This window comes from Aricia agestis, chromosome 12, assembly GCF_905147365.1.
Source record: "Aricia agestis chromosome 12, ilAriAges1.1, whole genome shotgun sequence".
NCBI classification, from domain to species: domain Eukaryota; kingdom Metazoa; phylum Arthropoda; class Insecta; order Lepidoptera; family Lycaenidae; genus Aricia; species Aricia agestis.
In genome coordinates this window covers 3,162,449-3,179,029 of record NC_056417.1, presented here as the reverse complement: position 1 = coordinate 3,179,029, position 16,581 = coordinate 3,162,449, and the positions used below count along the sequence as shown (strand labels likewise).

The 16,581-nt window shown below is 36.8% G+C and overlaps 1 protein-coding gene across 1 annotated transcript; it reads right to left on the bottom strand.

Moving 5' to 3' along the window:
- Window positions 1-7,692: 7,692 nt before the first annotated feature.
- LOC121732504 (E3 ubiquitin-protein ligase RING1) lies at window positions 7,693-10,244 on the bottom strand. The gene is made up of 4 exons (XM_042122404.1): window positions 9,411-10,244; window positions 9,015-9,184; window positions 8,533-8,705; window positions 7,693-8,104 (listed from the first exon to the last, which is right to left on the bottom strand). The coding sequence occupies exons 1-4, from the start codon at window positions 10,157-10,159 to the stop codon at window positions 8,060-8,062; spliced, it is 1,137 nt and encodes a 378-aa protein (XP_041978338.1). The 5' UTR covers window positions 10,160-10,244; the 3' UTR covers window positions 7,693-8,059.
- Between the last annotated feature and the right edge of the window lie 6,337 nt (window positions 10,245-16,581).

Below are 16,581 nucleotides of genomic sequence, written 5' to 3'. Positions count from 1 at the left end.
ACAAAATATATGACCAATACCAAATATACGTATCCGTACCTTTGTCGGTTTTTGACGCACATATCAAAAGGATCAAATTGATCAACGACTAAAAATTGGTATTTGACGTCCATGCCTTTATTTGTTTGTTTGTTTATTACGTCAATAATTTTGCCAAATGCAACAAATAGCCATTGATAAATGATAGCAATTTTACGAATAGCCATGTGAAGTGCCAGCATGATAGCTTATGACATGCTTATGACCGTTTTCGAAATAAAAAAAACAGATGACAGCAGACAACAGAATCTCAAGCTTCACAATAGTTGTCATACAAAAATAGACCTTCATTCATTGAATTTAAGCATGCTAATTGTCTAACGAGCTGTGACGAGAAATGTCACATTTCAAAATTCAAATGTGAAATGTCAATTAATTTTCACAAAATATGCCATGAATAGCTTGTGATCGTGTGTAATCACAGTGAAAAAACTTTAATTTTGGAAATAGTGATTATCAAGAATGGTACCGGTGTTTCCCAAACTACATAGGATTAAGATGTAGTTGTACTTATTGTAAGACAAGTTGAATTGGCTGTTTTCTCAATGTGTATTTCAACTACATACTACGACAGAAATGTGGGAAAAAATCAGCATTGTAATTATTGAACAATGAATCCTTGTTGTTCAGCATTCGGCTGCGATGATCTAGAAGGTGTAACGAAGGTAGACTTAGACCGTTTCACTGACAAAATTGATAATGTATTAAGCGACGAGAAAGGGAGAAAGCTCTTTAAAAACTACATGATCACGTGTAAAATGAAGTGCGCGCAAAGAGTTCTCGAGTTTTGGGAGAAGGCAGATAGATTGAGTAACTACAGGAAAGATTCTGAGGATCCATCTTTCAGAAAATATTTGTCAGATGTTGATCGATTGATTGATGATTCTGAGAGAATAGAAGAATTTGACTATGATGTCATCAAGAACTTGTTTGACGCACGTGAGGAGGAAGATAAAGAGAGAATCGTTGAATCTTTAAAAGTCCTGAAAGTAGAATGCTCTAAGGCCCTGAGGAAGGAATATCACAAGTTTAGAATCCATTATATACCAATGAAATTCAAATACTTCGCTTAGTGAATAAGGAATTCTGTGCTGCACTGTGCCTTCAGCTTAACAAAGGTCCTGCCAGTACACAAGACTTTGTTTATAGCCGTCGAACGATTTCTGCACACATGCTATTCCCACCCTAAAAAAGGACCTGCATATTCTTTTAATACAAGGGTAGCTAACACGCGGCCCGCAGGCCACATGTGGCCCGCCGTCTGTTACCTTGTGGCCTGCGGAGCCGAGCACATTTTTTTAAAGTAAAAAAGTTAATATTTTAATTACTATAAAACCTACATAATTACCTACTATAAAAAGCAACCTAAACACTTATTTTTACCCGACTGCCAGAAGGGTTATCTTTTACTTTTAAAATCAATACAATATGCTTTATCTGCATAAAGTGGGGCTGACTTTAAAATAACATACTAAGAGCGTGACTGGGGTGTTTTCTTTGCTTATTACAGTACATTTCCTTGTTCTAAGCTCTGAGTTCAAATAGGAAAAATAAGTACTTATCCGATTTTGACTGTGTATCTGGTGCGCACTACGTGTAGGTATACATAAAATTTGGTAGTGCGGCCCGGGGAAAAATTCTACTTCCGAATTTTGGCCCAAGTGTCGAAAGGTTGGCCACCCTTGATTTAATATTCATAATTTACACTATTTGTAAGACTAATGTATAATGTACTTTGGAAATAGTATATTTGATACAAAGTCCTTTTTTCCTTTCACACGACTATGGTCCATGTGTCCATCACAAACTTAATTTCCTATAATGTTCATTGTTAATAGAAAAACAATGATTGCCGATGGCCATTAGCAATGTAGTTTTTGGTACATTTTGATAATAGACCAAGTATGTACTTATGTATTGTGTAATGTGTTATAAAAATGTGATAAGCAGTTTTTAAGTTTAAACACAAGTTTTATTGTTGTTACTATTACCTCTTCATATTATTGATTTTTAATTTATTGAAATAAATTAAACAATAACTTTGTTGTGTTATTTTTGTATTATTGTTATCCTAACTTAAATAATAGAAGTGATGAATATTATGCTTTTTCGAAAAATATGATGCGTCACTTCGACTCTGCCCTAGTGTTTTTTTTTTAAATAAAATAAGGGGGCAAACGAGCAAACGGGTCACCTGATGGTAAGCAACTACCGTCGCCCATGGACACATGAACATCAGAAGCGCTGCAGGTGCGTTGTGGGCCTTGTAAGAGGGAATACACTCTCTTCTTGAAGGTTTGCAGGTCGTATAGGTCCGGAAATACTGCTGGTGACAGTTCGTTCCAGAGTTTTACAGTGCGCGGCAGAAGCCAGAAAGTTACGGTAAAAACGCACGGTGGAAGACTGCCACTCATCAAGGTGATGAGGATGATGTGTTTTTCGCTTGGGACGATAGCGAAAAGTTGCAGGTGGTATGATTCCGAACAATTCCTCAGAGCACTGCCAGTGATACAACCGATAGAGGATGCAGAGTGAAGCTACATCTCGGCGTAATTCCAAGGGGTCCAAGCTGTTTGAAACACTGGCAGTCAATAATTCGAGCGGCCCTTCGTTGGATACGATCCAGAGAGAGCAGTTGGTATTTTGGCACCCCTGCCCAGAGATGAGAACAATATTCCATATGAGGCCGAACCTGCGCCTTGTAAAGTTGTAGGCGTTGGTCCGGACTGAAGTACTGTCTAGCTCTGTTAAGAACACCAAGCTTCTTCGAGGCTACTTGGCCTTACCCTTTAGATCGGTGTTTTTCAATCTTTTTGATTTCGCGACCCCTTTATAGATTGAATATACTGGCGACCCCCTCGTGTCATAGAAAGCCAAAGAAATAATGAGGTATTAACTATTAGGTAATGATTTTTTTCCTAGTTTAGTATATACAGTGTGTAACAAAAATAAGTGATAATACTTTAGGGTGGGTACGTGTTCCTTGTAGAGAGCTCACTGTAAAAGTAGCAGCTCTGAGAGTCGAAAAAAAAATTTCACTTTTGTATGGGCAAGGGCCCGAGCGTCACAAGTTTCCCCATACAAAAGTGAAAAAAAATTTTGGTCTTTCAGCGCTGCTACTTTCACAGTGAACTCTCTACAAGGAACACGTACACACCCTAAAGTATTATCACTTATTTTTGTTACACCCTGTATATCTATTATAATTTTTACCTCAACTTTTTTTTTCTGTAGGCGACCCCCCGAGTAAGCCTTCGCAACCCCCCTAGGGGTCGCGACCCACAGATTGAAAAACACTGCTCTAGACGATATCGGAACTGGACTTCGCTCGATATGTTAACGCCATGTTTGTATCTCAATGCTAGGGGAGATGGTCAAAGATTGATAACTTTTTAGTGGTGAACGCGCAGACTTGTGTCTTGACGGGGTTGAATTGGACTAAGTTACGTCTCCCCGATTCAGAGCTACTTTCTACAATGAATTCTCTACTTTAGACACAAGTTCGTTTCGACTCTCAATGACATTTAGCCGAGAAATATTGGGGGAGCCGGTATATACAGCATCACCTGTACTATCATCCGCATAGCCATGAATGCCGTTGGTCTGTAACATGTCATTGATATGCAGTATGAATAGGGTAGGCGATAGCACACAGCCCTGAGGGACACCAGCATCAACCGACTGAGTTTCAAGGCATTCGCCGTCAACTACGACCTTTCTATCTGCTAAGAAACTTGTGACCCACTTACATAATTTCTCGGGCAGCCCATATGATGGAAGCTTTGATAGCAGCGCTCTATGCCAAAACCCGATCAAAGGCCTTCGCAATGTCCAAACTAACAGCCAATGCAGAGCCCTTCGACTCAATTGCCTGAGCCCATCGATGGGTTAGGTACGCCAAGAGATCATCAGCCGAGCGACCCTTACGGAACCCGTATTGTTTGTCGCTTAGTAATCTGGCCGTCCAAGTATCGAAGAAGCTGGCTATTGATAATGAATTCCATTATCTTCGAGATGAGAGAGGTTATAGGAATTGGTCTGTAGTTGAAAGGATTTGAGCGATCAACTTTTTTGGGGATCGGGTGCACCAAGGCTGTCTTTTAGAAGTATTTGAGTTGAGCCTAAGTTTATTTACCATAGAGAAATATAATCCCATCAAAAACATTTTCATGTAAAAATGTTGCCAAGATGAGAACATAATATTATAGTTATTCGTCGTGTCAAAAAGTAGTGAGATCTCATGTAGAGCCAAGTTTCTAACCTTACATACTCAGCCCTAAATTTAAAAACGTTAATTTTTACACTAAAGCGCGGCAAAATATTTGATAATAATATAATGTGTCAGCCGCACGAGGAAAATCTAAAAACTCTACACATTAGTCAAAATCGGTGGCCTGGCCATTTTACGGTTATTATTTAGTTTTATATATTAAGTTCGAAGCCCTGACGAATAACAAAATGGCCAAGCCACCGGTTTTGACTAATGTGTAGAGTTTTTAGATTCTTCTCGTGCGGTTGACACATTATAATATTATTATCAAAATATTTTGTCACGCTTTAGTGTAAAATTAAGGTTTTTAGATTTAGCGCTGAGTATGTAAGGTTAGAAACTTGGCTCTACATGATATCTTTTGACACGACTTTGAAACTTTTTGACACGACGAACTATAATATTATGTTCTCATCTTGGCAACCTTTTAACATGAAATGTTTTTGGTGGGATTTCATTTCTTTTTGTAAGTTGGTTTACGTTGTTTTTTCTTTTAGTTCATTTTTTTGGGTTCCGTACCCATAGGGTAAAAACGGGACCCTGTTACCACAGAGTCCTATAATACTCTATTACTGAGACTTCGATGTCTGTCCGTCTGTCTGTCTCCAGGCTGTATCTCAAGAACCGCTATAACTAGACTTCTGAAATTTTCACAGATTGTGTATTTCTGGTGCCGCTATAACAACAAATACTAAAAACAAAATAAAGTAAATATTTAAGGGGGACTCCCAAACATTAAGACACTTGAAATTTTCACAAAATCCTCAATTGTATCGTACTTTAATATTTAATATAATCGTACTTAATTTAATATAATCGTACTTTAATATTTAATAATACAATTGAAATAAAATAAATAATTAAGGGGTGCTCACATACAAAAACACAATTTTTCCCCTACTTTTGCTCTATAACAATTTACAGTACGGAACCCTTCGTGCGCGAGTCCAACTCGCACTTGTCCGATTTTTTTTTGGGTGTATTTTTTTAGGTTTCCGTACCAAGAGGGTAAAAACGGAACCCTATTAGTAGACTTCATTGTCTGTCCGCTATCCGTCTGTCTGTCTGTCTCTTGCATGTATCTCGAGAACGGTAGAAGCTAGAGAGTTGAAATTTTCATCGATTATGTATTTCTGTTGCCGCTATAGCAATGAATACTAAAAACAAAATAAATTTAATATTTCGGGGGGGCTCTCATACAACAAACGTGATTTTATGCTATTTTTTCCTTTTGATAATAATAGATGTCGCTGCTGGTCGTCTACATCGTGATATAGCTTGCACGAACAGTTTCATATAGTGGTTGATGCACTCTAATCGACAAGAGATGTCACTGTTGGGCACCTACATCGCACTATCGATGACGCGAAGATGTTTGGTATAGCCGTTTAACTTTCATTGTAACATGTTTAGTTTTTAACTAACCGTAAACCGATGTTGTTAGCATAAGGAAATATTTTAAGACCTACTAATCCTACTATACTAATTATCCTAAAATTCCTAATCAATCTGTTTCAAGTTTAAGTAAACTTGAAATAGATTTTTTTTTTTTTTTTTTTTTCAAATCAAAATTGTATTGATAGTTAAGTAACTACTAAGTACTTAATTATTATTATTATTAATGAAATATTCTTATTAATTAAATATTTGCAAAGAAATGCTACTACGAGTATTCTTTAAACTTACGTACTTACGTACCGAAAGGGTAAAAACGTATTTTACTAAGACTTTGTTGTCTTTCGGTCTGTCTGTCTGTCCGTCCGTCTGTCTGTCTGTCTATCTGTCTCCAGGCTGTAACTCAAGAAAGGTAATAGCTTGAGATTTGAAATTTTCACAGATTATGTATATCTGTTGCCGCTGTAACAACAAATACTAAAGGCAGAATAAAATTAATATTTAAGGGGGGCTCCCATACAACAAACGTGATTTTTTTGGCCTTTTTTGCTCTATATCAATAATGGCAACAGTTAGGTACTTGAATTTTTCTCAAAATCCTTAGTTATATGTCTAATTTAATATTTAATAATAATATTAAAATAAAATAAAAAAATAAGGGGGGCTCCCATACAAAAAACACACATTTTTGCCTAATTTTACTCTATAATGGTACGAATATAGGTTAAGCTGGGTTTGATAATTTTTTTGTTATTTGAGTACTAATATTATGTTACATACCAAATTTCAGCTTCCTAAGACTTCAGGAAGTACCCTAACAGTTTTGATGATCGGTGAGTGAGTGACCAAATTGTGGGTTTTTGGACACCTATAAAATCTAAAGTATAATAGCTATGATATTCAAACTTTGCGCATTTAATAACTATACCCATGTCATTATATCTTAAAAATTTCAACTATCTGGCATTATTCAAACCAAAGTTACGAGGGGTCAAAAATACGACGAAACGTTTCGAGAAAAGGTAGGTAGTGCCCTTGCGCGCTTCGCTTGGCTCATCTTGGCGGGGCTCATCCCGTGCCCCCAGATACATACACCGGACATTATTTACTTTTAAAACACTTTTATTATGAATGTATTAAACTCCGTTGCGCCCAAATACGTATAACGTGATTCGTGCGAGAAGCAAAAATTTTTGTGGTATGGAAAAATATCCTACCTATGTCCTTTCCCCGGACTCAAAAGTATCTCCATACGTAGCTCCATACCCAGAAAAATCAGTTCAGCGGTTTTGGCTTGAAGAGGTAACAGACAGAGAGACACACTTTCGCATTTATATATTAGTATGGAGTATGGAAGTATGGGTTTTCTCTCATTTTGTAATCAATTTTCCCTATTTTATAGGAAAAATACAGGTGCAATGTTCTACTAATAAACTCATGATAACACTGAACTTCTTATTTTTTACTGTTAAAATAAACAACAATAAGATAATAATTTGTTTTATTCATAATATAATAATTGCATTGCACAATCACAATATTTAAAATCTTACCATCATGGTAATGCAATTGTTTTGTATAAAATCCATGTTTATCAAACATTCCTATTACAAATTACACTTCATATCTATGAATAATAATTATTATTCACAATTCATCACTTGCTTAATAATTTATTGTAAGTTTTTACCTATTATTATTATTACACTATCACTTGTATAATAATTTAATTTACTTGCTACAAATATACTTATCGAAGTTATTAAAATCTCATCAAGTTAAATTCATTGACCAATCCATCATTCAGTTTGTATTTTAAAATTAACTTACTAAAATTAAAAATCAGCTGCAATTATATTGTCGATATAAATGTTTAAAACAAATCAAATCATAAAATAAATCATTTAAAAATGTCAAATAATTAATAAAATTGAAAGTGAAAACTTCATAATATAACAGGGGCTCCCAATCTTTTTCAGCCTGCGGCGCACAGTTTGGGAACCCCTGTCATATAACAATACCTAGATTTAGTTGAATGAAAATTTGATGTGATGTAATACCTATACAATCCTTATACTTAATTTGCATGGATTTAGATTATTAACTGTCTTCCTAGGTCTCTGCAAAAAATATTAGTTTTATAGGTCAAGTTTCACAGAGAAATTTTCTCTGTGTTCCTTATAGAATGCAAATGGTGAATGTCCTTCATGAGCTATGCTTAATGCTACGATACACTTACTGGTCACCAACTATACATATTTAAATTAATCTTATCACATTGTATGAGTCCGTGTCTCAGTACAAACTATGTCAGCAACATTTTAGTCGTGTCCACAACTAAAATGTCACCTAATTCTATGTCTTTTTCCAGGAGTAGTACATTTCTAGGGGCTTGTTAACCTGAAACAAAATTAGAACATCACTTTGAGTTAAATATGTGTCACTTTGTCATTCTTCTGGAGACACAAAACCATTCTATAGTGACCATATTTGCTGGATTAGCAAAGTTTATTTGCTCATCAAATAGAAACCCTGTTTCTTACATAATATTTCATTAATTGTTTGTACCAAACTTATAATCTACTAGCTGTCCCGGCAAACTTCGTGTCACTTTAAAACCTTGTCTAGACTTCAAGGATTATATTTTTATTTAAAACTAAAATTAGCAGCATCGGTCCAGCCGTTACCGAGTTATGGCGTTATTAACACAATTGGAAATCCATTATTATAAAGATCTAAGATGCCACTATTCAGATATGAGAATTGAACCTCTTAGTTCTAACGAGGAAACCCAAATATTTATTGACAATGAAAACACACTTACTCACCTTCCAAAACTTATCATTGATCTGTCTCAGGGACTGCGACCCAGCCAAAGGAACGAACTGTCCAGGTGAAGGCGTTACGTATATGCAAAAATTTAAAAGACGATAGGCCTCTGGCAACTCTGCGTCTAGATCCAAAGTCAATCTCATAGCCAAATACTTGCTTAGATGATCGACTAAAACAAAAATAAAATGGAATTTAATTAACAGAAAATAACTGATATTGAAGATATTGCAGAATACTAAGTGGGCCCCTAAACAATCAATTTTATTGTGCAATATCACATATTGTGCAACATTATTGACTATCTAGGGTTGATATTGAATGCCTGCCTTTCAATCTAATCTTGTCAAATAAATTGTTCAATACTATTGTTCAATGAAACTGCACAATAAAATGTATTGTCTAGGAGCCCACTAAGACATAGGTACTGTAACATTTTTAGCAATGTGTAGTATTTTTGGAAAAAGATAATTTGTCATACCTGTAGCATTTGCCGTGGTCTTCAAGTATCTCACGGAGCTGTCCCTGAGCGCCCTCATCAGCTGGTTGTCACCCGCCATCTCGGTGGGATGGGGCTTGAACACCAGCTCTATCTCGTTGGGATTCAACGGCTCTCCCTCCCCCTCGGTATCCATAGATTCACCTTCGGTTCTGGAATTTGTGCAAAAACTGTATCATAATTTAAACATAATAGTCTTGGTGGTTCCCCGATCTTTGCTTCCAGTCTTTGCAGTGGCAGTAGGGTGTGATTTGAGTTAAACCTCTATGTAATACTAAGGAACAAAAATAAATATAATATTTGAATGGGTTCTTCCATACAGAATCTTAAACTTCATAGATTTCATATTCATTATACAAGTAAAATAAAATAACAGACCTGCCATCACTAGATTCACTCTCTTCGCTACGCTCTGAAGTCAGAGCGGACTTTGGCCTCTTATTGGAGTTTGTGTTTTTTGAAACTGAACTGACATTCGACGGTACAGGGGATGGAGTGCTCCGTACAGACGCTGGATTAGACGTAGACTGCCCGGAAGGTGTAGGATTGCCTGTTGTTGACGTCCCATCTTTGGGAACCGCTGCAGTATTGTTGCTGCCATTTTGGGCAGGCTCAGCATTCCCATTAGAATTCGTGGCGTTACTGCTCTCCTCGTGGTTCTTTCGAGACCTCTGCGGTCTATTTTGAGATTGCAATTTAATGCCTTCAGTTATAGAGTTAACTAAAGAAGCTTGGGAGTGGGACATATTGATTTTCGCGAGCACGCGCTCCTGGTGAGCCTCATATTCGTCTCGGCTGGGGTAAATCTTGGATATAAGTAGATCAAAATTGGGATCTGGCCGCAGTGATCTCTTAGATACTAGCTTCTTGCGACACGTAGGACATTCTTTGTTCCCGGATCGTAAAGCTGTGATTATACAATCGGAACAAAACCTGTGCAGGCACTCCTTTGTGGTCATTGTCTTCTTCAACATATCTAAGCAAATCGGACACATCAACTCGCTGTGGAGACTCCTGGGTGATACCGCGATTTCGGTCGCATCGGTAATCACTTCCTGAGGAGTTCTATGCAACTCATAGAGGGACAATTCCCATGTTTTATTCTGGGAAGGTTCCGTGGACGACATTTTTGATACACAATAATAGTATCGCGTTTAACGATTAATAACAAAAATATTATTTATAAGTTTGACATCGAGCTGCATCGCTTCATGTCCGACATATTGATTTGTATACTTTTTAAAAATAGCCTCATAGCTGTCAAGAAAACTTACATACAGCCCAACTTAAAAAAAAATAGTCTGTCAAGAAAGTGAAGAAATTAAAAAGTGGCAACATCGTAGTGTCATCCCTTTCTTGAATCAATCGAAAAAAGCGATTACACTACGATGTTGCCATTTTTTAATTTCGTCACTTTCTTGACAGACTAAAGTCAGGGCTTCATAACGTTGTCGAATACCCGAAAAAATATCGTTACGTACCGGTATTTTCATAATGGTAGCCAGATAACGGTATTTTTTTTATCGATATCTAGTAACATAACCAAAAAATATCGTTAAAAATACCGGTAAATATAACGATATTTTCTGGAATCAGGTATGCGGTATGCGTCGTGCACTAAATCTCACTCGCAGTCCAACTTCCGATTTCCAAGCACCAGCTTTTATATACGTGGGAGAGCCATGCTTCGGCACGAATGGGCCAGCTCGACCGGAGAAATACCACGTTCTCACAGAAAACCGGTGTGAAACAGCGCTTGCGCTGTGTTTCGCCGAGTGAGTGAGTTTACCGGAGGCATAATCCCCTCCCCTATTCCCTTCCCTTCTCTTTCCTACCCTCCCCTATTATCCTATTCCCTCTTAAAAGGCCGGCAACGCACCTGCAGCTCTTCTGATGCTGCGAGTGTCCATGGGCGACGGAAGTTGCTTTCCATCAGGTGACCCGTTTGCTCGTTCGCCCCCTTATTTTCATTAAAAAAAAAAAACTTTGACTTAACAAGTCAAGATGGTGGATGGTGATGCTAAGCGCAAAACTCGAGAACGGTTGGTCCGATTTCGCTAATTATTTTTTTAAAATATTCCTTGAAGTACGAGGATGGTTCTTACGGAGAGAAAAATTCTAAAAAAAAAATTTTAATTTCCTGAAAAAGTCTAAAAACAACACTTTTCTATACTCCCATACAAAAGGTTTGTGATAATACTTAAAAGTCATATATATAAAAATGGATTTTCAATTATGTTAGTAACGCTATAACTCGAAAACGGCTGAACGAGTTGGGCTAATTTTAGTCTTAAAATATTCGTAGAAGTCCAGGGAAGGTTTTAAAGTGACACGAAGTTCACCGGGACAGCTAGTTAAGAATATAGATTAGTGGCGCGTAATTAAGCGGATTTGTTTACGGTTCTTGAGGGCTCGACCTGCAGAATGCGGAAGCTGACCTCACTTCACCCAATTATATACCTTCCAGGGTTATTTTACACCTGGATTTTATGAAAATGAACCTTGTACAGTCAGCATAAGGGTAAAAAGAAAAGAAATTATTTTGTTTACGGTCTGTAGGCAATCAACGGGGCCCACGGCAAAATGACTTGGAAATGAGAATCAATTTCGTGAAATATTGATAAGACTAGTTAAACATGGGTGGCCAGCTTTTAAAGGAATTCGTTACAAATGTTATATTTAATACATAGGTAAGTAGATACTAGTGCTAGAGAAATTGACTCATAGGCAGATAGCTAGATGATTAACGTCTGCTATCTGACCTTACACTGCTGGTGGTAGGCAGTGGTAACTGGTATATCAGGGAAATTGAAAGACATCGTACCTACTCCGTAGACCTACGAACAATAAAAACTCATTATTTTCAGTTCCAGTTACCCGCAGTCACAGTGGCGGATTTATAAATTTGCCGCTAGTAGGCTACTCAATTTTGCCACCTGATCCCAGAACATATAGTCTGTCAAGAAAGTCATGACAGGCGGGAAAATTTTTAAATGAAATAAAAAATAAGATAACTTTATTAATTCGAGATAAAAATGTGCAAGGTGACAAATGACAATATTTAAAATGTAATAAGCGTTCTCTGTGAAAATACAAAGAAAAAAATACACCTTTATAAGCGTGATTACGTTTAGAAAATTTTCCCGTCTGTCATGACTTTCTTGACGCACTATACCTCTGAAATTTAGAGCGTCGCTCTCGACTCCGGAGGTCGTGGGTTCGAATCCCGCGTTGGAAACATGTTATTTCCAAGTTTGGTTAGGACAATGCAGGCTGATCACCTGATTGTCTGACAAGTAAGATGATCCATGCGTCGGATGGGCATGTAAAAAGTCGGTCCTGCGCCTGATCTCTCGCCAGTCGTGTCGGTCTTCCGTCCCACTGGGTTATGAGAGTAAAAGGAATAGAGAGTACTCTTGTGTACTGCGCACCCACTGGGGCACTATAAAATACTCCTGCGTACCAGGCCTGGTTTCAATGAAACTGGCCACCGTCACCGAAACCGGTGTGGGGAGTATTATTATACCTCTGAAATATAATGCTAGTTTAGTTCGCAATCACACATTAATTGAAAAAAAAAAGTGAATTCTATGTATAGCCACTAGCCAGATATATTAGCCAGATGATGTAGTGAATAAATTAGAGGGTTTGTTCAAATTATAAGGGAAAAAAGGGTAGTTGCCCTTATGCTATATTAAAATTGTATAACGTTTCCGGCATCTGAAATGCCCTGGGGCAGGGCTTCAGTTTAAATAGAAGTCTTTGGGGCGGGATGGGCCGACAGGATACGGAAACAGCCGAAGTTTAAATTAAGAACATAAACCACGTATTGCACTAGTACTAAGTCTACGTGCTTCATGGATCATAGGTTTTGTTCGGCTATTTCCGTATATCCATTCGGCCTGCCCTGCCTGCCCCGCCCCGGGGATGTTCCAGATGCTGAAAACGCCATAGGTCTACCAGAATCTGATGGCAAAAAGTGAGAAAATAAATTGACTCTAGCCTGCGATACCGGGGTAATTGGAGTAAAACATTTTGATCCTTTTTTTCCTTATAGCGGCTTATTCTGTGTGTGAAACATAGTACTTAAATATAAAAATTAATCTAATGATCAAGGATATTTTTTGAAAATCTGCTATCAGATTCTGGTAGACCTATAGTTAGTTAACTACATCATCCACTTATCTTCATTTTTAGGGTTCCGTACCTCAAAAGGAAAAAACGGAACCCTTATAGGATCACTTTGTTGTCCGTCTGTCCGTCTGTCAAGACCCTTTTTCTCAGGAACGCGTGGAGGTATGAAGCTGAAATTTATATCAATTACTCAGGTCTACTGTCCCTTGAAGCTGTGAAAAAATCAAACTTCTAAGCCAAAGCAATCAAAAGATACAGCCGTTTATGCCGCAAATTTTCGACACTTGCAAGGGAATCAAAACCTACAGGGTGCTTCCCGTGAACTCAGAATCTTGAAATTTGGTACGAAGCAACGTCTTATAGCATAGACAAAGGAAAAATTACGAAAACCATAAATTTTTAGTTACATCACATAATATATTTTTTTTTAATAATTTTAAACTTACTACCCATTTCCTCATAAACGCGTAGAGGTATTAAATTGAAATTCATACCAAATACTCAGGTCTATAATACCTTTAAGCTGTCGGAACCCTCGGTGCGCGAGTCCGACTCGCACTTGGCCGGTTTTTTTTTATTTCTGAGGTAAAATAGCTAGGCCAAATTTTGCCGCCTCTAAAATCTGCCGCCCTAGGCTCCAGCCCACACAGCCTATTGGTAAATCTGCCACTGCCCATGTCATTGTTTTATAAAGTGTGCTATGGAAACTGAGCGTTACGTTGTATTATTTACATAATATATTGCGTCAAGAAAGAGAAGTAATTAATGAAGTCGCCACTTGTATCCGGTCTGGCATCTTATGGCCACACTGTATCCGGTAACTATAAAAGATTTTGATACTTTATATTAAATACAGTTTAAAAAACACATTGTAAATATTATGATTTAATATTATGTAAGTACCGTTTTTTTTTTAGTTAATAAAATTTTAAATAATTATGACATATACTTTTTGAAACTGAGGTAAAGGAAAAATACTTTCTAATATCACGCAAAAAAAAACGACCTCGAACACACATCTAAAAAGCTTTTAATAAAGAAAGAAATTGGTTCATAACATAAGTCATAACAAATAATATTATGTGCATTTTTATTTTCTCAGTAAATTAAGTATATCATACAGGCATACATGGCAACACCGTGCTCCATATTAGTTTTGAAGGCGCGGGAAAGTTCGTTTATAAGTTTCGTAACATAATGGGCCCTTCAAAATATTGTCTAAGTTATTGATGTGCGTAGGAAAGTAATTAGAGTATGTGATGGGTTAGGTAAAATCAATTAAGTACAGTCTGTCAAGAAAGCGAAAAATTAAAAAGTGGCAACATCGTAGCGTTAATTTAAACCCTTTAAACCAATGTAAGAAAAATTGGCCAAGTGCGAGTCGGACTCGGCACGAAGGGTTCCGTACCGATACAGAGCAAAAATAGGCTAAAAAATGAGTTTTTTGTATGGTAGCCCCCCTTTAATTTTTATTTTATTTTAATATTATTATTAAATATTAAAATACACATATAACAAAAGAGTGTGTGAAAAATTCAAGTGCCTACCTCTTGCCATTATTGAAATAGAGCGAAAAAGGCCGAAAAAATCATGTTTGTTGTATGGGAGCCCCCCTTAAATATTAATTTTATTTTGTTTTCAGTATTTGTTGTTATAGCGGCAACAGATAATATGTAACACAATCTGTGAAAATTTCAGAAGTCTAGCTACTATCGGTTCTTGAGATACAGCCTGGAGACAGACAGACGGATAGACAGACGGACAGACAACGAAGTCTTAGTAATAGGGTCCCGTTTTTACCATTTGGGTACGGAACCCTAAAAAAGGGATGACATTACGATGTTGCCAAAATTTGGCAGCCGAGTTTTCGAATTCAGAACACGGGGTGACTTGGTGGCTCAGTCAGCATTTACTCTGTGGCGGGCTGCCAAATTCGACACCATTGCTGCCGTGCTAATTACTGACTTGGCTGCTGTGGCTGGTACTTGTGAACAGTCAAAGATAAATCCGGTGGATTATGTTCTTGAAGCTTATCGCCAAGTAATAGGTCGAAGTCCGAAGAGTGGCAAGACAAACCTATGCTTAAGAGCGGGCTGCCAAAATTTGCTGTGTTTATAATAACTAACAAGTAATTATTAAGTATTACGATCCCGGAAGACGATTGACTAAAATGAAATTGAGATTTATTTAATCATTGTATATTTAACTATTAAATTTTATTTGCTTAACGGAAAACACGATTCATTTTCGGATCGAAGGTCAACGGATCAGGCTGGGGCTGGGGCTGGGGCTGGGGCTGGAGCGCTTGCCCATACAAAAATGAAAAAAAAATTGGCTTTTCAGCCCTGCTACTTTCACAGTGAACTCTCTAAAAGGAACACAATATACACACCCTAAAGTATTATCACTAATTACTTTGGTTACACTGCACCTGTATAAGGGAAACTTACACACCCTAAAGTATTATCGCTTAGTTTTTTAACTTAAACCTAAAATATAGCCTCCTGTCAAAAAAAATTTCAGAAGCTGTGCACAAAATATAAATTATCACTTTTTCGCCTTCTTCAATAGCTCAGTCCTCATGAAGTTCTTTCACACTTTTTTATAGATTTTAAATCAGGAGACAAAGATCAAACAAGCAAACGTATTGTTTAATAGAAAGCTATTAACCTCGGCCATGGAAACCAGCAACATCGAAGCAGTCGCAAGTGCCAATAAAATCAAAATCAAATTAAAATATTTTTTATTCAGAGTATTTTTTTACAAAAACATTTCCGAATGTCGATACTAAGGTGCCTATCACTGGTTTGGGAACTAACCCGGCGAGAAGAACCGGCGCAGCGTAAGAAACTCGCGCGGGGCCACCTTTTACTAAAAAAAAGATGGAAAAATTGCAATTTAAAACATATATAGTGCACCAAGGCCTTAAATGAATATGTCAATGGGCGCTGCTGGTTAATTGGAGAAATGTCAATATGACGTTTTTGTATGAAAACAGTGTTAGTTCCTTTTCTCGCCACGTTCATTTAAAGCCTTGTCGAACTGTAACAATATTATGACTTAGAGCAATTTACAACAGGAATTATAATTCGTTACCAGACTTGTCTACGTGTAAATCATATATCTTTAAACGATCAATTCTTGTATATATATAATACGTACAAGAATAACACACTGTGTATATATATATATATACAGTGTGTAACAAAAATAAGTAATAATACTTTAGGGTGTGTACGTGTTGCTTGTAGAGTTTAATGTGAGTGTATATATATATATATATATATATATATATATATATATATATATATATATATATATACATATATATATATATATATATATATATATATATATATATATATATACACTCACATTAAACTCTTATATATATATATATATATATATATATATA